The sequence below is a fragment of the Xyrauchen texanus genome, chromosome 47, assembly GCF_025860055.1.
Source record: "Xyrauchen texanus isolate HMW12.3.18 chromosome 47, RBS_HiC_50CHRs, whole genome shotgun sequence".
Taxonomy (NCBI): Eukaryota; Metazoa; Chordata; class Actinopteri; order Cypriniformes; family Catostomidae; genus Xyrauchen; species Xyrauchen texanus.
The window spans coordinates 12,195,378-12,221,816 of NC_068322.1; the positions used below are offsets into that span (position 1 = coordinate 12,195,378).

At 39.1% G+C, this 26,439-nt stretch overlaps 1 protein-coding gene across 1 annotated transcript in view; it reads left to right on the forward strand.

Moving 5' to 3' along the window:
- Positions 1-372: 372 nt before the first annotated feature.
- LOC127638810 (ubiquitin-conjugating enzyme E2 H) overlaps positions 373-26,439 on the forward strand; it is a 37,351-nt gene continuing 11,284 nt past the window's right edge. The window contains exons 1-2 of the mRNA XM_052120555.1: positions 373-619; positions 25,562-25,638. Of these exons, the coding sequence (XP_051976515.1) occupies positions 567-619; positions 25,562-25,638 (130 nt within the window). The 5' untranslated portion in view covers positions 373-566. The remainder of the gene's footprint in view (positions 620-25,561; positions 25,639-26,439) is intronic.

Sequence of the window (26,439 nt, forward strand, 5' to 3'; positions counted from 1 at the left end):
ACTTCAGTTCCACATTACATCGCTCTTGCAGCGTGAACACTTGAAAAAAGCAATGTTATTGTAAGTACATTCATACATATAGTACCCAGTACTGACCATTAGAAATATTGAGCCACTGGTAAACAATGCGTAGGGAAAAAAACACATCTGACCATAATAAAAAGAAGTCCACTAATACTTTCAATTGTCATGACAAATGGGTCAGTGGTAAAACGGTTATCGTAAAAAAGAAATGCAATGTTATAGGTCAAGACTACAAAACCGAGGCGTCGGTTTTCTATGACGTAATCTGAAAGACCGTGTTGGGAGGGGCACCTCTCGTCGTGTCGATATGACGTCATTGGTGGAGGGATATACATCTGTAGAGAGAGAGAGAGCGAGCAGCGCGGCCAGAGGACTACCAGCACTATACGCAGCGGACAGAAAGTGGAAGGCGAAAAATAACTCGAAGCGACAGCTCTCCGTATGCCAATGTTCAAAAATATACAATTCCGATAGAGGCCAAGGGAGCGAGAATCAGACGCAGAAAATTTGAGCTTTGGTCATCTAAAAGAGGAGTCATAAAGATGTCGTCTCCAAGTCCGGGCAAAAGACGAATGGACACCGACGTGGTGAAACTGTATCCTTTGAAATATAAACAACACAAATTCTGTAACGCTTTAGCCCTAAAATATCTAAAATATTGGATACAACCGGCCGAAAACACACCTCTTACTGTATTTAAACCGTTCTGCGTGCTTTTCAGGTTTGAAAAACAGTTGTCAAAGCCAGTAAAAGCGTTTATTGGATGGTGATCAGCTTTTGACAACAAAAGTGTTTTGATGGTTGTCAGTGCTGCCAGCAACAAAGCGAAGATAGGCATTCAGGTCTCTAATAATATAACTCACAAACTCAACGGTCAAATCTGATTTTACTCGATAGGATTTGTACGTTGTCAGTGCTCAAAGGCAGAAATGTTGAGGATTATTTATAGCAGAAATATGGCTCTGTGTCCTCAGTGTTTTTGTCGTCGCTTGGCATTTACTGCTGTCAAATCCACATTAACTCTGGGCATCCGCTGAATTTAAACACGTTTCTTGTTCAGATAACGTTCAAATATATGTATTGAAATAATGGCTGACTAAAACAGACTTGTTTTCGCTCAAAATAGTGAATGTTACGGTTAATAGATTTGGCCTGCTAGCGAGCTAGCATAACCAACATCACAGACAGTTATTTATTTATTTGTTGATTTGTTTTTGGCAGCGATTATTGCTCAAAATAGATATGCGTAAGCCTTTCTAGCTCTTTTTACATTACGAAACATTGGAGATCTGCATGTACAGATTGTTGATTTAAAAAATAATAATAAAAAGACACAGTAAGACGACGCTCAGTTATAATCCAGCAAAGCACTTTAAATAATAACAGATCAGAAATGACACAAACTTAAGATTTAATGTCACTGTATAACCCTCGTATGCAATATAATGATGTCTGTGCAAATGTTTTTCTTTCTTGCATCGAGGATCCATCTTGTTTTTTTGGCTTTTGTGTAAGGTCGAATGTTCTCGTTTGGGGTTAAATGTGTTGACGAAATTATTTGTTCCTCTCTTTCTCTGATTTTAACGCCTTTTTGACATGAGAAGAAGAGATGTTGAGTTGTTTGTACAGTCCTTGGGTGTGGGTATTATTTGTCTCCATGTCACCCAGTACATAATAATCCCATTACTTTCACTTGACACGACTGACACACGACAGAAGTTTTGTCGATTTGTTTTTCGTCCACTCTTGCCCCATCCGGGTCAAATGTGGCATGGTTATTTTGTGTGTAACCATGCCTTTATTCGGAGTGTGGTTTGCCTGTGCTGTCAGTGTTTTGTTATGTATTTGTTTTTGTCTATCTAAGCATCTAGAACTCGCAGTTTTGTGTAAGTTTTTTTTTTTTTTTTTACATCTGTGACTCGAGTTTTCCACGTTTCTCCACGTTGATGTCGCCTTGTGTCGAACTAAATAATAGATTTGTTTGCTTTAAAGATCAGGAAAGTTTTCGTGTTTCAGATTGTACTCACGCGACTCAAAACTTATACTGCGATTTGTGAGAGAATTTCTTGTTATTTCTATATTGTGTATGACAATGGCCTGGTGTGTATATATAACAGGTCGGTTGTAAAACGTTACATGAAATATTTGAAAAATTCTGAAAGGCACTTGGGCTGTCTAGTTATGTTTTTGTCTTAAGCAGTAGGAACTTGCCTTTTGATTGGCCAGTCTGTTACTACCCGGAAACTGCAGTTGGGCGGGACTAAACAGTGGAGTGACATTATTTCCTAGTTAGTGATCAGGGCTTGGGTGGAGGACGTAAATGGTTTTAATTACTAAAAACAGCTGATGGCAAGCTGGTGTGACCAAATAGGTTCCTCAAAAAGTAATACAATTTGTTTGGAGGAGGAATGCACAGACATACACACACCAAGATAAATACAGTAATGATGTAATTTGGCTTACCGTGTTATTTTGGTCAGCAGGATGCCACAGCTTTTTTTATTGTTCAGACTGCCTTGCCAAATGAACAATAATTTTACAGTTCTGCACCACCATAGACATTAGTGGAAATTAATTGATTTTAATTATTTTTAATCATGCAAAGGCAGTTATGACACAACTTTAGTAGACTAGTAAATTTCCATATTGCTTAAAGCGTTTGCAAAACCCAATCCTTTAAGAGAAGACAGACAAGCATGTGACAACTGGGAGCAGGTTTCCAGAGTGCCTCCTGTTGCTTGGGACAAATGTTTACAACTGGGATGTGGGCCGGGTCTGTTGGAGTCTTCCTTGTGTCGTTATTGTTTGCTGCATTGGTTTTGCTTGTTATGTGAGTCATCACAGCATTCTCCCCTTTTGTAACCAGAACCTGAAATTCATACCACTTTATGAAGGACAGTCAAGACAACAGGACCTGATAAGAGTATTGGTCTGATGATCAGACACTGCGATCCATGCTTTGTAATTTGCTGCAGGCACCAGATAGCTGCAGATCTGGTGTATGCTCAACTGGGAATTCATTAAATGAATGTCAGAATGACCTCACAGTGCCGATCTGTCTTAAGCACCTCATAAGCTAGAGAGAGAGAGAGAGAGAGATGATGACCCGTCTTTGACATCAGCAGATACCTTTGAAACATGCTCAAACAGGTCAGAGCTGGCTGTTGGCTTTGACAGAGCAGAATGGAATAGAATAATGCCAATATGATGTGTAACGTCTGTTGCACTTCTCATTTAGCCTGTCCACTGAGGGATGTAGTCTTGTGAATTTATTTATCTGGACCTCAAAGACCTCCTGATATAATCAGCATGGACTGAGCTCAACCTGGATCTTATCTTGTGTATTTTTTTCTCATATTGCCAAACATCTTGATCTAATTAGCTGAATTAAACAGAAATGCTCACTTCATACCGATTTCACTGACTTTGGTACACATCAGTAGTTAACAAGGTCAATTTACCATGTGAGTAATGATTTATTCTTATGAAATCTTCAGTAATAAGATTTCACTCAGCACCCAAAAAGTTGACTAATCTTATTTACCACGTTTTATTTTTTTGACCTACATTTATTAGAATCAAGTTGTTAGCATTGAAATTTAGCCTTGCTTTATAGTAATTTAAATTTTATTCTAATAGTAGTTTCATGAAGTCATTGTCACCTTGGTTACAATTGCTCGGTTTGACAAGCTCGGCAGAACTCCCAACTGGAATGAATGGGAGATTGTCGTGAAGGATGCGGTTTTTGGCAAAATATTCTCATAAATGGAATGGATAATACTTTTACGTGGGCTGGTATGAAGAGTGACATTTTAATTCATATTTATCTGAAGTTTTTTGTAAGAGGAATTGTTAAATTACATAGTAATTTGATTAAACATTTTGGAGACTGTAATTATCGTTTGCCTTGATTCTGATTCACTGTCACTTGAAAAGAGAAAAACTTTATTTGAATCATGATTAGACATCTAATTATATTAGCATAAGCGAACAAAGCAATTTGAAATGTCTCATAACACACTTATTTTGATGCTGTGAACTGTTTATTTACTGATGTGAATCAAAACATTAAGTAATTACCGTTCAGTTATTTGCTTTACCTTGGAGCAAATGTAGGTGTTGTTGCAGGTGTTATATGTTAATTTTGGAATGAGGGCTGACACCGTTTAATCCATCACATGCTCTGCAGGTATCTTCTCTGGGTAACTCGTTTCACTGTTACAGATGATCCGGAAAAAAACGAGTTTTACTTTTGATTATTTTAATAAAATCCCGCTTAAGTACTCAAACACACATTACTTCCACAGTCTCTCATTGAAAAATAGCAAACGCATGTCAGAGTAATGGTGCGTTCACATGCAACGCTAAGCGAGCATTTCGCACGGCGCGATGCATACAAATTCAGTGCAAAGACGTGAATTTGTGCCGGTTTGATACCAGTCGACGGCTTTCCAGGGCATCAGGGCTTTTATACAGCCGTGATTCGCTCTGATTAAAAAGTGGCCCGAGCGCCACGCGTGAGTGGGGACACGGCTCTTGAGCCAGCGTTGGAGAGGACACATGTGCAACAATCCTAGCTGGAGTACAGCTGATGCCGAGGCCATGAGACCGAGCATCCTTTGAAATCGTTTGACGGGGGCGCGCGCGCCCGCTCTGAATGATGTTGCAAGGCGCCGAATAGCGTGCGCGTGCTCTGATGAGAGGCGCACCGTCATCTGCACTGAGTCTAGCACTATTCCCAGAAATGAGATATTCTGGCTGGGGGATAGCACGCTCTTTGCAAAATTGATTCTCAGACCCAGGCATTCTAGATGGCTGATCATCCAAGATCTGTGCGTCGTTAACTGACTCTCTGATTGTGCTAGGATTAGCCAATCGTCAAGGTAATTCAGTATTCGCACTCCCCGCTGTCTCAGTGGGGAAAGTGCTGCGTCCATACATTTCGTGAATGTACGGGGGGCCAATGATAGGCCGAATGGTAGTACTGTGTACTGGTATGACTGTCCCTCGAAAGCGAATCTCAGAAATGGCCTGTGATGAGGCGCTATCGGAATGTGAAAGTAAGCGTCTTTCAAATCCACTGAGAGAAACCAATCCCCGGGGCGAACTTGCACGAGGACATGTTTGGTCGTTAACATTCTGAATGAGCGAATCATTAAAGCTTTGTTCAGATGTCTGAACAAATCTAGGATCTAGGATGGGGCGGAGGCCACCGTCCTTTTTCGGGACGAGAAAATAGCGGCTGTAAAAACCTGCCTCGCTCATAGAGGGAGGAACAGATTCTATAGCGCCCTTCTCTATCAGTTTGAGCACCTCGGTGCGTAGGACATGTGAAACATCTTTCCTCACTTTCGTCTCGACCACCGCTGAAAAGCGGGGTGGTCTCTGGCGAATTGAAGCGAGTAACCGTGTTTTATTATGTTCAAAACCCATTTCGGCATGTCGAGGATTTTTCCCAGGCTTTTGCTCGCACAGATATGGGCTGAATGCTGGCTGGGGGCGTGTCGCAGTGACGTATGGGCCCCGCCGGCGAATCGCCTTGTGCTAACACTGAGCTTACAGCTCTCAGAGGCGCGGGCGTGCGCTGAGCAGCTTTGTTGAGTGCCGAGTGCAGGGGTGCGTGTGAGATTACAGGCACGCGCGCTATCTTCGTAATGCTCGCAGCATGAGCTGGAGAAATGTTTGAAACTGTATAGACAGTGTTTACGGGTGGGGGTGCATACATTGTAATAGGCACGCGCGCCACTTTCATAAAGCTTCCCGCTCTTAGCGGGGAGTTTCTGGGCTCGCGCGTCGCATCTGTGATGCTTGCGGCATGAGAAAGAGAACTGTTTGAAACTGTATGGGCAGCGCTTATGGGTGGGGGTGCATATACTGTAGTAGGCACGCACGCCACTTTCATAAAGCCTCCCGCTCGCAGCGGGGGGTTTTTGGCCATGCATACAGTGTTTGTGTGTAGGGGTGCATGCATGACAGCAGGCACGCGCGCTACCTTTATAGTATTTCCCGCTTTTACTGGGGAAGTGTTTATAAATGTGGGAACAGTGCTTGTGTGTAGTGGTGCATACATGACAATAGGCACACGATCTACATTTATGGGGCGTCCAGCTTGAGCTGGGGAAGTATTCGGCACTGTTTGGACAGTATTGATATGTGGGAATGCGCACTTCAGTGTGGACACGTGACCCCTTAGTGACACAGGCAGAAAATGATTCTTTTTGTGATTTCTGTGTTTTGCCGTTAAAACGGCGTTTGATTGCAGGTGAGCGTGTTCTGTGACTGGCCCATTGACTGCTGTACAGACATTTCCAGCCGCCTGTAAGGGGACTGGGTAATGTTTTACACGTTTTGGAGAGAGTGGTCCTGCTTTTGCGAGACACGCACTCTCTCTTTTTTTTTTTCCTATGGCTAGGAAGACTTACGAGGCTCCGGGTTCAGCACGATCTTGGCCGAGGTCCCCGTCGCTCAGGCGGCTGCTTTCGGTTAGCGGAACGCGAACAGCGTCGAGCGTCCGTTTCTGGTTTGACGAGCTGAAGCGCTTGGGCAGGAAGTGACGCATAGCCTGCGAATCCTTCCGGGCTTCAGTGAAGCGTTCAGCGAACTCTCTTACCGCCGGTCCGAACAGGCCGCTTGGAGCGATATGCGCGTCGAGGAATGGCGCCGTATCCGCGTCCTTCATTTCTGTTAGCGTCAACCACAGATGGCGCTCAAGGACAGTCAGGTTAGCCATGGCCCGGCCGATGGATTGGGCGGTGGCCTTTGTGGCTCGCAGGGCTACATCAGTGGCGCTGCGCAGGTCCTTGAAAGCCTCAGGTTCAGGTCCAGACTCGTCCATGGTGCGGAGAAGTTTGGCCTGATAGACTTGCAGAACAGCCATGGAATGAAGCGCTGAAGCAGCTTGGCCGGCGGCGGCGTATGTGCAACCGGCGAGAGCTGAGATAGATCGGCAGGGCTTCGAGGGATGAGAAGCTTTGGCTTTCCATCCAGCGGTGGAGGGTGGGCACAGATGGTTGGCCACAGCCTCCTCGAGGGGCGGGGTTCCCTCGTAGCCTCTTTCTCTCGCGCCGTCTACCGAGGAGAGCGAGGAAGAGAAAGAAGGCTTCAGGCGAGCAGAGTGCGGGGCTTTCCACGACTTTGTGAGTTCGTCGTGAACTTCGGGGAAGAAAGGGGAGGGTCTCTGTCGAGGGGCCTGCCGGCGCCCCTGCAGGAACCACTCGTCCAGCCGGCTGCGGGTGGGTTCTTCCGGAGAAGACCAGTCGAGCCCGAGGTCTTCCACGGCTTTAGACAGGATGCGGACGATCTCTGAGTCCATGCTGGTGCCCGTGCTCGTGTCCGCTAATGTCGACGGCGCGGGGTCGAAGGCCGAGCCCGGCCAGTCGTCGGATGCAGCATCAAAGGTCGAAGGCATTTGAAACAACGCCTCGAATTTGCTCTTTCACTAAAAGACAAAAGCGTCGCAGAGGCGAACACTTGCAAAGTAGCTTTCAGTAAAAGGATATCAAAGGTGATGTGCGCCGGATGGCGTAGCAGAAGGCTTTGAAGGCGGCTGAAGTCGCCGGCGTCCTCGTAGCAGTTCTGCTGTAGGCTTGTCGACGGCGGGCGAAAAGACTCCAATAATCCAGAGGATCCAGCGAAGAGAAGGTCTTTGCTGAAGGAAATTAAATCTAAAGAACTCTCATGACGGGGCGCCTAATATATAGCCTTAGCCACGGCCATCTTGGCGGGCTCTGAGTGCGCGAGCGCGCTCATTGGTCGCGCGTTCAGAGTCAACCCGTCATTGGTTCGAGCAAGTTGCCGCAGCACAGCCAATGACCGAGCTGCCTCGCTCATTGCTGTCTGCTGTGCAGCTGCAATGCGTTTTACATAAAGACTTCAATATTTCTCGAGAAACTGAGTTTTCCCATAGCGTAAGCTACTTACCTCGCGAAAGGGAACTGGAATTGTATGACACAACATCAAAGTAACTGGGACTTCCACAACAGATACAGAGCATCATCGTTGTGATATAGGCCATGGTTGATGGCGGAAAGATAAGTTGACATAGAGGCCCCTCCTCCTGTCTTTTTCTGGAAGAGAAGGAGGAATACTTGTGGGTTCACGTTACTCCCGTGTACGCAAGTTTAAACACATTTAATCCAGCAGTCAAACTTGCGCAAGCAATGCGAGGCAAAAATTGTTTTCGCATTGTATGCGAATGCACCGTAATGCCGGCAGGGCAACAGTTGCTAAGACAGGATTGGTCAGAAGTGCTTTAAAGGCGGGGCTTAGTGAAGGGTAAATTGTGCAGTGAACAAAGTGCACCAAAAAAAGCTCTGCTGTGAACACCGTTTCCATAATGCACTTCGAATGATGCAATCGAGTTGGTCTCCCTACACTCTCAAACTACTTTATATAAAAAAATATTTTCCTTATATCGTTATAGATCTTTATATCGATTCTTAATTCCCAAGATAAATGCGCAACCCTCTACTACAGTGAGAGGAAATCACTTTCATTTGCAACCAAATTTCAGGCTGTGCAACTAAAATGTCCGTAATTAGCCACTGTAAATGTTAAGATTTTACTCACCAGTTATTGTGTAGTATAGTGGGGAAGATGTTCAGCACAGTGTTGAGATTGGTTTGCCTTTTTCCATGCGTGTTTCTCATTGAATAATCTCTCTTTTAATAACAGCTTTGTTCTTTTACAGCACATTTTTTATAAAAAACAACAACAAAAAAATATTTAATTTTAATGATTCATGGCATGGAGTAGGTAAGAGTCCTCTGTCGTTAACGTGCTTATTTACAAGTGCTATTTCCAGAACAGCTGGTTTTCTTAAAGACACAGTTGCACAATTAATCGAAATGAAATCGAAACCGAGATATGACCTTTTGCGATTAATTAAATTGCAAAGGCTGCGATTTAAATAAATAAATAGTCTGCTCCCTTCAAAGATTATTTCCGCTGCTCTGTTCAGGCTATATTAAATTACAGTGTTTTCAGAGTGGTTCTGTACTGCACAACTCCCTCTCATGCTTAAGAGTTACAGAAGTGCTCTGAGTTCGGTTCCGGCGTGAAGCATTTTTTATTATTCTCTGCGGTAGCAGCATCTCAGTCTCCGCAAGGCACAGGTATCATAATAATAACGCAGAATACAAGATGAGGTATAATTCAAACATCTTTATTAAATGATTGTTGAGCAAACAGCATAAACATTAACACCTGTAGAGTCCAGAAACATCTCTTCATTCTCCTTTTATTTGTTTCCCTCACGAGAGAGCATGTCACTCCCCGCGGAAACAAGTGAAAGCGGAACTAATATTACCAACATCCAACAAAATTAAAAGGAACATACATATAATAAATCTATATCAAATATTTAGTTACTATAATGTAATGCATTGCTAACTCAAATATAATAAAATTATGAATACATATAATTAAATGAAATGGTGACAAACTAACCAAAATTTTCACTTAAAATTTAATTACACCAATCAGTTCAACTTCAGTTTCACATTAAGCCTCATTATTTAGGACTATCTTATATACATTAAATAATAGTTTGTATAAGCCTAATAGTTTTTAAGGCCTAAAATAAAGAGTAACATTTATATTTTAAAATTATATTTTGTTATCAACCAACCAACATTATTTTTGACAACAAAACTAGGCAACAACTATGGTTTTACCAACAGGGAAATTTAGTTAACAGTGACATTGAGCAGAAAACTTACATATAACCAGTTTTGACAGCTCCTGATAAAAAGTGAAATGATCAGCATCGATTGATGAGATGCATATTGGAGATCGGTATCGGATGTTTAAATCCTGATTGGAGCATCCCTAATATTCAAGTTTACTGTTTCAAAAACTGATGATTAGTGGGCTGAGACCCTATCACAAAATTTATAAAAACAGGTACACGGTAGATGGTAACATTTGGATATGAAGAAGACTTTGATTCACTGTTTATATATTTATTTGTGGTTGAACTGAAAAAAGGTCTCAGTTTGGTTCTTTTTAAGAAGGCTCAAGAGTGAATAACCCAGTAGCCTTTTTGCAGTTGAACATGTGGAAAACATTACCATCATAATCGTAGTTCCAATCACAATATATTACTTTTTGTCCAAATCGTGCAGCCCTAGACACAGTATTTGCTTTTAGCTTGTATTCAACAAATCAATTTAAATTCTTGTAAATAGTTAAAACTCTGCATGTAAACACAATTTTATATATATATATATATATATATATATATATATAAATATTATATATTTGGAATATATGGATTTGTTTATTTTAAAAAGCTAAAATGTGCAAATGATGTAAAATAAACAATTTTATTATTACATTTATATTTTCATAATGTACCTAGTTAGAAGGTCCCCTATGTAATTAACACCGTTAGCTGGTAGAGAATTTCTTTCATATGTAAGCAAAGTGGACAAAATAGCTGAAATATACCCATAAGAATCGATATTGAATCCAATCGGAATTGAATCGAGACCTTGTGAATCGGAATAGAATCAAATTGGGAAATCTGTTTCAGTACCCAACCCTATACTTTATATCTTTATCTCTGTACATTTAGCATATTATGGGATTATAAAATTTAGAGAATTTTTTTTATTTTATCCCATTTTCTCCCAATTTGGAATCTACTTAGTAGATCCTTGTGGTGGCGCAGTTACTTACCTCAATCCGGGTGGTGGAGGACAAGTCTCAGTTGCCTCCAGTTCTGAGACAGTCAATCCGTGCATTTTATCTCGTTGTGCATGACACCACGGAGACTCGCAGCTTGTGGATGCTAATGCTACTCTCCGCGATCTACACGCAATTTACCATGCACCCCATTGAGAGCGAGAACCCCTAATCGAGACCACGAGGAGGTTACACCATGTGACTCTACCCTCCCTAACAACCTAGCAATTTGATTGCTTAGGAGATCTGGCTGGAGTCACTCGGCACACCCTGGATTCGATCTCATGACTCCAGGGGTGGTAGTCATTGTCAATACTCGCTGAACTACCCAGGACCCCCCATATTTAGAAATAAAAATATTAGGACTGTTCTATTATATTGTAACATTGTGATTGACCTCCAAGCTGTCAGGCATGGTTCATGGCTTAGAACTCTTTTATGAAGGATTTGATAAAATCCCTCAGGAAAGAATTTATGGGAAAAAATACCCATAAATACCCAAAACCAAGGCAGCTGGGGAAAAAAAGTGGATGGTCACTGTTAAATATCAAATGTTTTGAGGTTTTTTGCCACATCACACTGTGATCCCTTTCAGTATTAATAGACAAATTACTTCTTGCTGGAAAATTGTTGTTGTCGAGTATGATTAAGGCTCTGTTGTAGAAAAAGGGGCTTTCTCATAGACCACGTTAAGTTGTTTTAAATTTGGCAAGGCCTCGCTTTCAATGGTGAGTTGATTTGATGGACAGGGTTAGAGCTTTGTTTGTGGAGGTATGCTCTTAACAGAAGTGCTATAGAACTATGAGTGCTTGCTTGCTTCTCATAGCTCAAGTTGTTGATCTGTAATCAAGGAACCTCTGTGCTGAATGTGATCATAAAGGGCAACAGATGATTATTGTAAACCTACGTTCACTGTGAGTAATTGTTTGAGAAATAAGTGCACGTTTATGGCCTGTTTGGGAGTACCAGTGGTGGCCACTGGGATTGCCTGCAGCTCTCATAGGTGTAGTTTAAATGCAAGCATTTCTTGATCTCATCTAATTGTCTTTGTATTCCTACATGAGTCTTTACATTTACATTTATTCATTTGGCAAACGCTTTTATCCAAAGCGACTTACAAAAGAGGAGAACATAAGCGAATCATCTTAAGGAGACAGTGGTACGAAAAGTGCCATACTACAAAGTTTCACTATCATCAGAATAGTATACAAAACGGATTTAAGTGCAACAAGAATTGTAAATATTTTAATTTTTTTTAATGTCTTTCTTGGTTAATCTTGAATACTAAGAAACTGTTGCAGATTATTAATGGAAAACAAGTTTCAGGAATGCGTTTCATTTCTATCCAACTGCTTCTGCAATTGTGGACAGAAAAATAAAGAGATTGAGTTTTAGACTATTACAAAGAGGGTCATGCAATCCCACCTTCGCTGAGATACCCAGGCATCACTGTTTGTAAACAGCATTTGTTGATGGTATGAGCTCAGCTGCATATATTCCCCCTGGAAGGCTGTTGCTGGTTGACTAGTAATGCTATGAAGCAAGCCACCACTGAATCACACCTCGCCATGAGGAATGCTGCTTTTCTCTAATGCTTCTTGGCTCGGAGACTCCATCATAATACCAGCTGTTGTCAGCCTCAAGGTTCTTCATAACACTTCAGCATCATGTGTACTGTATGTGGTGCATAGCTTTGCAGGAAGGGGGAGGAGTTGAACATGCATGTTATGGAACAGCTCGGAGCAGGAATTCCTAGTGGATCCATTGTTCCGCAAAGACGAGTGAAGACGCAGGAAGCAGCAAAAGTATTCCAGGGAGATTTGAAATACTACCCCGTGTGTGTCGGATCCCTGTGGTGCTGAGGCAGAGGCCCCAACGTGGATGGCCAATCCTGGGCTTTATCTGTAGTGATAAAGGCTCTTTATGTGTGAGCTGATATCCGTAATGCTCCAGTCTGCTTTCATATGCCAATGGTGGAGTCTTATGGCCGCGCCACTGCTGTGTTAGTGCCTGACTGCGTGTCTGTCAGCTGTTTATGAATCATATTCCACATCATTCTCCTCTTTTCTTCTATAATGTATGTATGCTGAACTGAAATTACTCAATAGGACTGATGTTTGGTGTTCAGCATCAGCATGGTGATCAGCGTAATTGTTGATTATTTCCCTTGATATTGTTATCAGGATTATTCATTTTGATTAACAGAATTTACATTTCAATTCTTTTTTTGTGTGGGACAAATTACAATCCATATTTTATATGTAAACCACATATCCAAAAACAAGCTTAGAACTTTATTCCTAAATTATCACTGTTTCATCGTTATGTTATCTTGGGAGTGTTCTAGTTTTGTTGCGCCATTACTGATAGGCTTATGTACTCGGCAAACATGTCTGCAAATTTACAATGGTTACAATGCTCAACCACTGAAAATTTAAATGGAATGCTGTAATTGTCACTTTTCACAATTAGTCAGTTCTGTAGCCGTAATTGTAATTTCGATTATTCTTTTGATTAATTGTGCTGCCCTAATTACAAGCAATGTACAAAATATGGCTCAACAGTAATGACTTTTTCTGCTGGCCTGAATGGACCAGTTATTCAGATTTATTATTTTCCCTGCTAACATTTTTACTAGCACCAGATTACATTTTTAGTTAACAGCGTATTGGTGTACATGTAAATGCACTCATTTTTGCAATTTATCATTTTTGCAATTTATCGGGAGCTGTCCCGATCGATCGGCTGCTGATCAAAATCGTCCGATATGCATCTTAAATCTGTGATTGGTGATCGGCCGATCGTGCCTAGATTTAGGGCTGATCTTTTTTGCAGCATGCAGGCAATCACACATACACTGCTCCTCTAATGAATGAGTGCTTTCTCAGCCCTTGAAGCATGACAGAATGGCCTATGGAGGGTGAGTTGTTGGCAATTCTAAGCATTCACGAATTTGAACTTTCAGACATGATGTAATTGAGATGAATATGCCAGTTTGTTTTTATGTGTAAGAATTACTTGTGTATGAATGTTAATTTGCCAATTTGCCCAAAATTTGATGGACTCCAAGTTCCTCTTTTTGTCTGATGATTTGTGGGCTTCCTTTTGAGAATAGATGAACCGCATTTTGCAACAGTCCAAAACACACAATGTTAACGTCTAAATGCAAGAGATAAACTGATGTTCACTACTGTTCCAGATAATCAGATGATCTTTGATGTATGTGACTACCTCTGTGACCTATATTGAAATGTCTTGCTTAAGCAATGCCTAATTAGAGCCTGGGTATGTCAAGCTTAGTCTCTCTTATTTGACGGAGAAGTTTGAAGTATTGCATTTGTGTGAAACTATGAGTTTTCGTGTAATCAGCTGAGTGCACAGGACACTTTATCAGTCCACTCTAGGATGTTTGAGGTGATATGCTCTCTTGAGCCATGGTGTGCTGCATGCTGATGGACTCTGCCCTTTTGTACCCCAGGGAAACCTGCTTGGAGCAGCCAGTAAACACAGATCTGGCTTCTGATGTTACTTTATTTTGAAATACAAATGTTAGCACGTCTCATCGTTTGAAAGAGAAACCGCACCCATTGAAATCAAAAGAAAAAAAAATGCTGTTTTACAGGCTGATCATACATGTTGGGTCATTATAGGGGTGGGCTATATGACCTAAATATTATATCACAAATGTTATATCCTATAACGATATATATCACAATATAGTTAAATTGTCAAATAAATAAATTGGTTTATATATTAAATAACCATATTGTAATTGCTATAAAAAAAATTCAGCCATTGACTTAAATACTTTTATAAATAAAAATGACTTCCTCTTATGTACTTTTTATTTGGAACTTGACAAACATAGAGTAATAAAAAAAAAACAGTTGGTGGTATACAAAAAGTGGTAATCAACCATATCACATTGTTAAACACATTTCAGTCTGATGTTGTTGACTATATTATAATTATAAAACACTTAATTAGGCTTTTAATGATTTGTCATCTCTGTAGACAATATTTGAATATCTGAAAGCAAAGCTGGTTTGTTTTCAAATATCTAATATCATTCAAACCAAATTTTATAATGGGTGATGATGTGTAGTTTAAAAGAATCTGCATGACAGATGACATAAAATTGTTTGCGTATGACTCATTGTTTTAGCCATTTTCCTCATTAGTGTTGGTTAGAATGTAAGGCTCTCTCACCGTTTGAGATGTTGAGACAAACAAACCCAAACCTCTGTAGAATTCAAATGGGTCACGAAATCTTTAAGTTTGTTCCACAATAGAGAGAACCCGGATTGAGTAGCGCAAGTGTCTGTGGAGCCCAATTTGGAAGCCTGCTAAACTCACGTGCACTTTCATGCTTCAGAGATAGCACGCACGAAAATCACGTTATACACAGATGCGTGTGTTTGATGAAAAAGAAGCATATTCAGAATGTGAGATTAATGTAATTTGAATTTGCTCCTTTGTCCCGAAATTTAGCTTGGGGGACCACTGAAAAATGGTCCGTACCTGAAAACCCTGTTTCTTCAGTTCTCTCAGTCTCACTTAAAGCCGCATCATCTTCCTCTATTTCTCAGGCAGAATGTGTACCGCTTATGTGTTGCATAAATGGAATGAGGTGCACATTTATTCTCACGTGGTGGCTGTTTTGCATTACCACGATACAGACGATCATCCTAAATGTATACCGGTTGCCAAATTTCTACCGGTATATCGCCCACCCCAAGTCATTATCGTAGTTAGTACCTCTGTTACTACAAGACAACTTATTAACTCATCATCCTTTATAGACTAAAACACACATAAAGTGGGTTTTTGTGTATATATTAGGCTTGAATCGATGCCTATTTCACTCATCAATAATAATACAAAAACATTCCCGATGATTTTCTATGTACATCAGTATTTAAAATAAATAAATAAAAAATTAAATCTACACGCACAACGGCGCTGCCATTCACCGTCTGTCAGCTGCGCCCAGCTGCAACTCTGGAAAAAAGTTGACATATTCATAATTGATTGGCACATAATTTTTTTCTGAATACGTTTGAGAAGTATGTGTATGTATATACACTCACTGAGCACTTTATTAGGAACACCTGTACACCTATTTATTCATGCGATTATATGATCAGCCAATCATGTGGCAGCAGTGCAATGCATAAAATCATTTAGATATGGGTCAGGAGCTTCAGTAAATGTTCACATCAACCATCAGAATAGGGGGAAAATGTGATCTCAGTGATTTCAACCGTGACGTGATTGTTGGTGCCAGATGGGCTGGTTTGAATATTTCTGTAAGTGCTGATCTCCTTGTATTGTTTTAAGCACAATAGTCTCTAGAGTTTACTTGGAACTTCTAACACACTTCAAACTTGCATTTGCAAGCATAACTTTCCCCATTAGTGCATGCAATTTTGACAGCAAACTTTAGATATACTCTAAATAAAAAATGCTAATATTAAAGGAATAGGTTACCCAATAAAGAGGTAATTGATGACAGCATTTTCATTCAGAATGATCTCTTAGAATACTTTCTTTTCTTGCTGAATTTTCTGCTCTTTGTGGAAATGTAATTGAACTGTACACAAAAAATGTAATGCCTTTGTTTAAATTACACAACACATGCACACAAATCATTCTTGGGTCAAACGTGGGATTGCACAGTTTGCAGTTTTATAAACGAGAGGACATATCATTTGTATTTCAATGCCTTTGAACTGTGTGTTCAGACAGACATTGATATGTAAAATGTTTTGAGGCTTTTCTTTCCTTGTCTAATTTGATCCATCAGTATTCACTGACTTCGTTGAGACATCTGGGATAATAGTTTTCATCCTAAATTAACAGACTACTTCAGATTGCAACATTCCTTTTGAAATAAGAAACCTGTGACATCGGAGTGGAAGTTAGCTGCTTTCATACAGCGTAGCTTAAATCAAAACAGATTTAGATTTAGCACTACAGTATATTAGAATACTACTTCGGTTTCTCGTCCTGGCAAATCGTGGTCCGCTCAACCCTGACGGTGTGCCGTATGTGAATTTTGATATGCTAACTGGGTTTGTGGCATTCCTTAGCGTGGCAGTATCAAATTACCAACTTTTTTCATTTATAATTTTCATTATGTTTAAAATGTGTTTGGAAGATGTGTGTGATCAGTTTTTGTGTGGTTGTCTTGAATAGGAAAATGGCTTTTAGGAAATATTTTTAGAGAACCAGTCATTTCCCCTGCAGTGAAAAATCAGCCTACATCAAATTAATCAGAAGGGTAATGAAGTCAGCTGCCACTATTAGATTAAAAGCAAAGGTTTTTTGGGGTCCCATGATGTTGGTTAATGTAAGAGAGTAATGCTGGAGTCTTGCACATCTGAAACTGTTTTAACTGCAGAAAATGTGAGCCATGTCAGGCTCCATGATGTCATTTCCTGTCCTTAAGGTTGCAACAGATTTATACTTTTATGAAGATGTAAGCCACCTGCAAAATCACTGATGCACCATTGATGTAGTTGTTTATTATTTTGGATAAAATGTGTTTGCGGAATAAGCACTGATCAATGATCAAATCAATTGTGTTACTTCCAACTCTGTTTAGTGCGCAACTCATTCATTCTCATCCCGTTCTCTTTAGTACATAGGTGACTAGATGTATGTGTTCATTTATCCCTCACACAAATCACACACATGTTTTGAAATAAATAACCTATGTCCTATTGGAGCCAAAGGACTCAAAGCTCTCAAAGCTTATCCTGTTAGCATGAGCAAACATAATCTTACTGCATCTAGCTTTTTGTACTCCAGTATTGCCAACTGCAAGCATTATTGTGTAGAATCTGTCTCCAGTTCAGGCTTTGAAGCTGCTTTAACTACTAAACTTGACTCTTTAAAAAGGCACACACGTCACTTGAGTGCTATTTTACAAAAACTTCCCTTATTTAGAGGTCAGTGTATGTTTTTTTCCACATAAGCCATTAGGTCAGCTGGACACACTGGCATGAGTGCCATCAGCACTTCCACCAGTTCATGGTAACAGAACAACTAGCTAATGTAGAGGTCATATACATATGTATTTAGTTATTTCCATGCTAAGTTTTAGATTCACAAGCCTGTTTAGTAAAGACATGCTCCCATTGAGTGCATTTACATGCACTTTAAAGGGCTGATTTAAGTTGGATTAAAGGAAGAAAAACTATAATTTGTCTTTTTAAAATGTCGTGTTATTCCGACTGAAATGATTCCTGTCCAGTTTTTGCAGAACTAACTTGAGTTTTGTGTGTCTCTAATGTAACTCAATGTTAATGGTGAGACCCAGTAGTAATAATTTCTTGATGTGCTTCCAGGGCGGGCCCTGGGTGTCTCCATTATTAACTTGACACTATGAGGCATGGTGCGGACAAGATTGCTAATCTTGCAGGTAAACACTCTTAGCCCTTAAGGCTTTGAGTTGTGCTTTACTGAAGGTGACTGGTAGAACGTGATCCCCCTCCCCTCCTACCTCACTCATCTGCTTTCTCTCTCACACACACACACACACACACACACACACACACACACACACACACACACACACACACACACACCATTAGCCCTGTCCCCAGCCTGCTGACCAAATGAGTGCCAATTAATTAGAGAATAAATTAGAGCCTTAATGGCATATTTATCTGTGCATTTGTGTGTGATGGGGTAACTTTCCTGACTAGTGTCCATTCTTGAAAACGTTGCTGTGTTACAGGGATATCCGTTTGCTGTGGCAGTTGTTACGCTTGTGAGGTCACGGTAATCCACTGTTGGAATGCATAGGTCTACCTATCTAGAACTCCTGGTTCTAGAACAATTCTAGAATTCTCAGCCATGTGGCTCCACTGGGACATTAGAGGGAGTCTGCACACATAGCATTACTGTATTCCAGAATAGAGCAGAGTACACAGCGATTCATTGAGCCAGGCAGCTGGGCAAGGGTGTGAGGTTACACTGGGATAGGAAGTTGTTTTAGGGATACTTGGCCATAAATGGCTTCATGTCAGATTTTACGTCAGCCTTTTTTACCCTCTTTAACCAGATGCAAATTGTGGCCCATATTCGATAACTGGTTGAATGGAAACTTTCATAACTTAAAATGAAAGGTGCCTCTTCTCTGTCTCTCCGGCATTGAACTGGTGTACTTCCTCTTAGTGTGTTGAGCAGACTAAACTACCACACTTCCTGTCTTTCATCTGTCCAACTTGAGCAAAATGCTGTGTGTGTGTCTGTGAGTGAATGACAGCAAGCGATAGAAATTCTTGCCATCTTTCACAAAAGGGCCTTTTTCTAACTTTATGGATAATTTGTGATTTTTGCAATAAATGTATAATATAAACCTTTTAAAACAATTCTACCATGAGCTTTGAATTTAAGTGATGGTATGTGGTTCTGTAGAAGCCCTTAGTTAGAATAATTTTAGAATTAGACCGATTAGTACTACACTACGCTTAGGATTCACCAATGAGAGAAGTTGCAGATACCATGGAAACAGGTATTGCGAAAAGCAGACATGTTCGATTTTTGCTGGCTAGTGGAGGCTTGCTAGGTAGCTAGCTTAGTTTAACTAGCATTAAGCCATGGTCAACTACACTTCACATTCCATTCACTTCCATTCAAACACATACGAATGCAGGAGAACAGAAAGAGAAGAAATTTTGCATTCTGCTGCATGCTAAATTTCAAAGTCACACCTGTGAATTCGGAGGACTAGAATACGTGTGGCTAATAGAAGATCATGTATTTATAGTTGCAGGAAAGTGAGTAGATGGTATATTTTAACATTTTATATATAACAATTTGTTATTTGTGATTTATTATTATGAAAAACTAGGCCTGTCGATTTAACATGTTAATTCGGTGCAATTCATTTGACAAAAAATAAGGCTTAAAAGAAATTTACCCAATTAATTGCGATGCTCCCGGACCATAATTAGTATGATTCCTGAGAAATGCAAGCTTGTAGTACCACCTTGTGTTTACTCTAGAGGGCAGTAAGTGAAATTTCATCTGTATGGGCAACGCACAGTTTATACATTGAAGAAAACAACACTTCAGTTGGCAGAACAACACAAACATGCATAAGTTCTTGCGTTCAAAACACTTGAAGGAGCACAAATGCGAATTAAGGGATCTCAAGATGCGTTTAAAGATTGAGTATTAAACTATATTTAACTTGGCACAGAGACCTAAACATTTTATGTTTATGACGCAAAGCACCCGAGACGCTACACAAGCATGTCTGACGCAGGTGTAAATTGAGGGGTCCTTAAACAAGCCCTCATAATAAATCTCCAACTGATTGACAAATTCACTTGTGAAATGGATTGCTGTGAACTGTATGCCAATGATTGACTTGTGTAAACAATACATTGTATTCTAAAGCCGCTTTTTTGTATTGCCTTATCAATGATTAACTCTTCTGCTACAAGAATGTAATGCATTTTAATTATCTGAATATTTTTTATTTTATACATATATATATATATATCTTTAAAGATAACTATCTATAGTTATTTCATCATTATATATTGATTTATTGTTATACGAGGGGCTTTCTCAGCAAATTTGTATATGCGATTAATCACGATTAATTAATTGGGACACCATATAATTAAAAAAAGATTTAAAAATTGTAATCGATTGACAGCCCTATTAAAAACATAAGCCCTCCAGGGTAGGGTTGAGTGATAAAATGCTATAGAAATTTATCTGAAAAAATTAATGTTCAATATCGCTAAAAATTGATTAATTTCCGATATTTAGCCAATGTTCTATGTCTAGAGGACAATATACAGCTATCGACTGAACACAACAGCAACTCCGACATCAACACCATTGCTGTTTTTTTTTTTTATAGTTCCACATGATCCATAGTGCTATCACAGGCAAGAAAGTGTTTCTACTTCTTGTGATGTTTATTGGTGGTTGGTAATTCAGCAATGTGTGGACCGTCACAAGAAAGTCTTTCAGTCCAGTCAAACATCTGCTGAAGATGATGAAATTGCTGAAATGTAATCGAAAAGAGGTCACATACTTTATTTATCCAAATATACTTTATAACCAGCTTACCATCTGGAAGTTATGTTTAATTAATTCTTGAGGTCTAACAAACATGTGGATTGTATTTTCTTACCCATTAATGGTATGAAATGTATATTGTAATAAATATCGTGATCGAACGTTATGAAAAAAATATTGTGATAATATTTTGGCCATATTGCCCAGCCCTACTACAGAGTGACAAAATCTTGGCTATTGCGGTGTCCGAAATAATTTTATTAAGCTTAGTGTGACTGTGGCTAGTTAGCCACATACTTGCCTTATGATGGTTAAATATAGTATGTTGTTGTTTTATGTTGTTTCAAATGTTGTAATGTTGTTATTTGTCATGCAGCTGCTTGGCATGGTTCAAGGCTTAGAATTCTTCAATGAAAATACTTGCGAAATCCAAGCCTGCTAAAACAAAAGTGTTCACTGTTTTGCGCTTTTTTTACACTTAATATGAAGTTTAAAAAAATTGTAATTACAAGTTCTTGTTTTGCTTATTTGTATTGTAGGAGGACTTGAGCCTGTCCAAACTGTTTTATATATGTTTGCCATGAGCTCCACCAGGTTTTTGACACTGTAGGTGGACTGAGGTGTGTCTAAGTGGGTTACAGATTACAAACGTTCTAGACATAATGTCCAAAGCCCTTGGCATCAACTTGAATAGTTTAGACCACAACACTCTTATATAGACACTCAGAAAGAGAACAGGTCTGTGAAAAGCCAGTGATGTATTGTCTTTAATTATCTGTAAATAATGTGGAGCTAACAAGCAGACTGTGTTTTCCACCCTGTTGGTAGTGGGTAAATATTTTGCCTGCACCCCAAGGCCAGCTTTTAGCATAATTTGTCAGCGGAACAAGAATACCTGCTCTTCGTATTTGTCTCTGATGAATGAAACAGTCTGAAGGAAGAACATGCTGCTTCGCTGTTGTCCCTTGGCAATAGATGTCTGCCCCCTGTTTTCATTCTTCTCCAAAAATTTCTTAAGGGGCATTTACATTAGACACAATCTTGCATTTAATAACAGCTTGATTGAGCACTACAAAATGCAGGGGTATTGTGATGTTAAAATAGTTTCTCCATTCCAGGCGTAAAAATTAAGATTCCTGTTTATTCAGACAAGCAACATTTGTAAAATATTGACTGTCCCTCTCTCATAAATATGATCATACATTTGGGAAATCCATAGTTTTACATAAGAGGGAATCCCCACTATTGCAGTGCAGTTCAGCTGTAGGTTGCGATACAAATTTAAGGAAACAAACACCCCAACAACTCTGGAATATCTGAAAATAAAGCGGCACAATGGAGATTAAATTAGCAAAGTGTTCCTCGGATCCCATGTTTGTTATTTACACAAGCATTGTGGGAAAATTACATTGCCGTGGACTGGAGAAAGCTGCATATGTATGGGAGTGAAGAGTATGCCACTTATACAGTGCATGTAAACTGGAACACTGTTTTATCGCAATAACCCACTTTTCTTTTTTTACAATAAGCCACTTTCTGGTGTCCACTTTTCTTGTGAGAAGTGAACACATTTGGAGTGTTTTGTCAGTGGCTGGTTTGAGCCTTGGGCTTGAGGTATACGCTTGATTAGCAACATTTCGCTCTGTTAAAGGTTGTGTGTATTGAACGGCATCAGAGGTGCCTTCAGAAGTTTGTCAGCATTTTACTTGCCTGTGTGTTTGGTAAATAAATTCACCAGATATGAACATTCACTCACCCTCTTGTTTTCCAAACATTGACAGTCAGACAGAATGTTCATGCTTCATGCAAGTTGTCTTGGAATGAAAATATGGAAAGTCGCAATCGGTTAGCTTCATTGGCGACAAACCTTGTGCGATGCACCGAGTTTGAATTTATGGATGTGTAAATGAGATTTAAGAATCATGGTAGAGGGCAATATTTTCAGTAAATACTGACTTCAATTTTGGCCTGTTCCTCACACAAAGCTGTTGTATGGCTGCAGTAGACTTGGACAAATTACATTGACCATATTTATGGTACATTTGGGCTTTGAAGTATGCAAACGAGTAGCTTGGACATTCTAATAAATATCTCCTTTTGTGTTCCATGGAAGAAACAAAATCACATGGGCTTGGAGCAGCATGAGGGTGGTTAGATAAAAGAACTATTCCTTTAATATGTACTGGATTTATGAACAGTTAATTATGATCTATTTTAAATCTGTGTCACCATTACCTTGGAGAAATGTGCAGCAGACAAAGAATGATGGAGGACGTATTATCCTTGTGTACAAATTAAGAGAGGTTAACAGATGACTTAAGATCCTTTGATCAAAGGGTGGAGGAAATGATATGAAGGTGGAGCAGAATATGACCTGTTCTTTTCCTCCTATATTGAAAGAATGAATCCCTCTTTTCCTGTGCAGTCCTTGTGATGGGAGGAAACATGAGGCCAGATGATAAAAGTGCCTCAAAGACATGAGGAATAGAGAAAAAAACCCTGTAGAATGCTTTTCAGGTGTTTGTACATGTGTTCATGTGTGTGTGTGCCTGTATATGCATGAGCGATTGCTTTTGTGTCTGTCCAAAACAGCCTCAAAATACAGGCCAAGAGAAGTACCAATTGTCATTGAGCCCAGCTAGATGGCACAGTGTGGTGCTTCACTACTGGAGGTCTCATGATATCAGCTCTGGGCACAGATTCTTTAACAGGTTGCTGGGGATTCACTCTCACAATTCTCTTTTATCTTCCAAGTCTAGTCGAGAGCAACCTGTACAGGCTACCAGACTGCAGCATTCCTAATTGGAATCTTATCTCATGTGTTAAAGAAACAAGCCTTTGAAAAATTGAGGTTATTACGCACAAGTCATCAGTCTGATCTTGAGGATCGTGTTTGTTTATGCCGTCTGTCTCTGTGTTGGGTAACTTCAGCGAAGGTGTTACCTTGTTCAGATTTGAATCAGTAAGTGTAAAACCATTAAAGCATTGTGCAGAAACACGCTCTTCCTGGGTGCTTCCACTATTCTTCCTGCCTCTGCAGATGCTTCAATGACAAAAATAAACCCTTGATGCTTAACCCCTCCGTAACCACAGCTGCATAGAGAGGTAACTGAAGAACAGACTAAAAACCAGATGCAGCTAACACAATCATTCTTTCAGGTCTCTCAAATATTACAGTGAAGTGCCACTTAAAGGAATGTTCCGGGTTCAATACAAGTTAAGCTTAATTGACAGCATTTGTGGCATAATATTGATTGAGGGGCAAGTCCAGGAGGAGCAAGTTAAAAATAATGTTTGTGGTAATCAATATTATGCCACAATTGCTGTCGATTAAGCTTAACTTGTTTTGAACCTGGAACATTCCTTTAACAAAATATGTAATCAGTATAAAATTTATGAATTATTAATAAAAAGTAAATCACTTTAAATTGATGAATAAATAGACTTAAATAGAATAAATTTGATAATGTTTAAAATGTAGTTAAATGTAACAATGAAATATTAATCATGTGGTAACACTTTACAGTAAGGTTATATTTGAAATCATTTGTAAATGCATTAGATTAACCAAAATTAGTAAATGCTGATTTTTTTTTCTTTTTTTTAACTATTGTAGTTTACTCATGTTAATGAATTCAACCTTATTGTAAAGTGATACTAATCATTTTTAGATGCAACTTAAAATTTTTTTTAAACAATTTCCAGGTTAAAAATGTTATCGGACAGTTAAGTGAGAGCAAACAATGAACTTTGAATTAAATTTTACATTTTATGTTGCATTTTAAATTTTTTATTTAACATGAAATAACAGTGAACAATACTTATACAGCAATAATTATTTTCGATTAATATTAATTACTAAAACAATACTATATTTGTGAACAAGCATGAACCAGGATTAATAAATGGTCTAAAAAATCATTTATTTTTAGATCATAATTAGTATTTAGTATTTTAGATTTAGTATTTTGTTACATTTTAACTTCATTATTAAATATGAATATTTCTACATAGTTTGAAATGTCTATTTCTTTGAAAACTGATATATGTAAATGTTTATTTTTTTAAGATTAAATTGATTTCTTCCTTTTTTGGAAGTGTGAACTCCTAGTCTCATATAACACCTGGTCTGAGGAAGTTTTTTCCTCAGTTTTTAAATATTCATGTTTAAAATATTTTTTGGTTCCAAGAGAATACAGAAAGTGATTTTTCAATAGCTTTTTGTGATATAGAATTCAATGACTCAGTGTCAGATTTTGTTTGAGAGAAATTTCTGCATGAATACAGTCATTAAGTTCTTGTAACTTGAGATTCTGGTGTCGAAAAGCCAGAACAAGCAAAAATCTGATAAAGAGAGCAGCTTCCATGGCAGACCACCACATGAAATTGACAGCCCCATTTCCCTGAAGTGCGACAAATCGTGATTTGATACAGACACCCTTGAGACTAGCACTCAACTGGTTAAAGTCTCACCAATCCACAGGACACATCACGGTTCCAACACATTGATCTGTTCCTTTTGTAGGATGAAACCCTGTTTCAGTGAGTCCTGGCTAGTTGTGTATTGCGACACACTGGGTAAATAACTTTTCCTGCCCTTCATAACTTGAGGTTATTTATTACTTTAAGTTCATCGTTCAATCTCATTTGGCACAGATTTAAATTCATTCAACTTTTCCCCTTTGCCCTTTTTATGATGCTTTGTCTAAAGAGAATTGTGGATTTATTGCTTGTTTTTGCATTGTTAATTGGTTTAGTTTCTATCAAAATTCCTGAGTTTGCCTTAACACCCTCTGTATAGCATTGAGAGTAAACATGAAGTCACAATCCTAAGTGGACTCAACGAATTTGTAGTGAAGTTTTATGGACCACAAGGAAGTAAGTTTTTTTTTTTTATTTATTATTTGTTACAATAGCTTCAAGCAGTTGGGTGAATATCTCGTGAAAATGTCGAGGTCCCATTTCTCAAAAACATCTTAAATAAATCAGAATAGATTGAATCAGAGTTAAGCATCAAGGAAATTAAATCTGCTTTTAGGACCAATTAAGATTTGTTTCCATTGTTACATTATTGAAAATGATTGTAAAGCATCCAAGTGCGTTACTTTTTAGTTTTTCTGCAATTTGCATTATTCTCAATGATGATTCTCATTACTGTACTACAGTATTTGTTAAAATATTACTGTATTATAATGATATTCTATTATCAAATAATCATAAATTAAAGGGATTACAACAAATACTGCTATGATGGATACATAATTTAAATTATATATACACCGATCAGCCACAACATTAAAACCACCTGCCTAATATTGTGTAGGTCCCCCTCGTGCCACCAAAACTGCGCCGACCTGCATTGTTGTGTGCAAAAATCCCAGGAGATCAGCAGATACAGAAATATCAAACCAGCTCATCTGGTACCAACTATCATGCCACAGTCAAAATCACCGAGATCACATTTTATGCCCTGCTGCCACAAGATTGGCTGATTAGATAATCGCATGGATGATTGTTGGTGCAAAATGGACTGGTTTGATTATTTCTGTAACTGCTGATCTCCTGGGATTTTTGCACACAACGGTCTCTAGAATTTACTCAGAATGGTGCCAATAACAAAAAACATCCAGTGAGCTGCAGTTCTGTGGACGGAAAAGCCTTGTTGATGAGAGAAGTCAA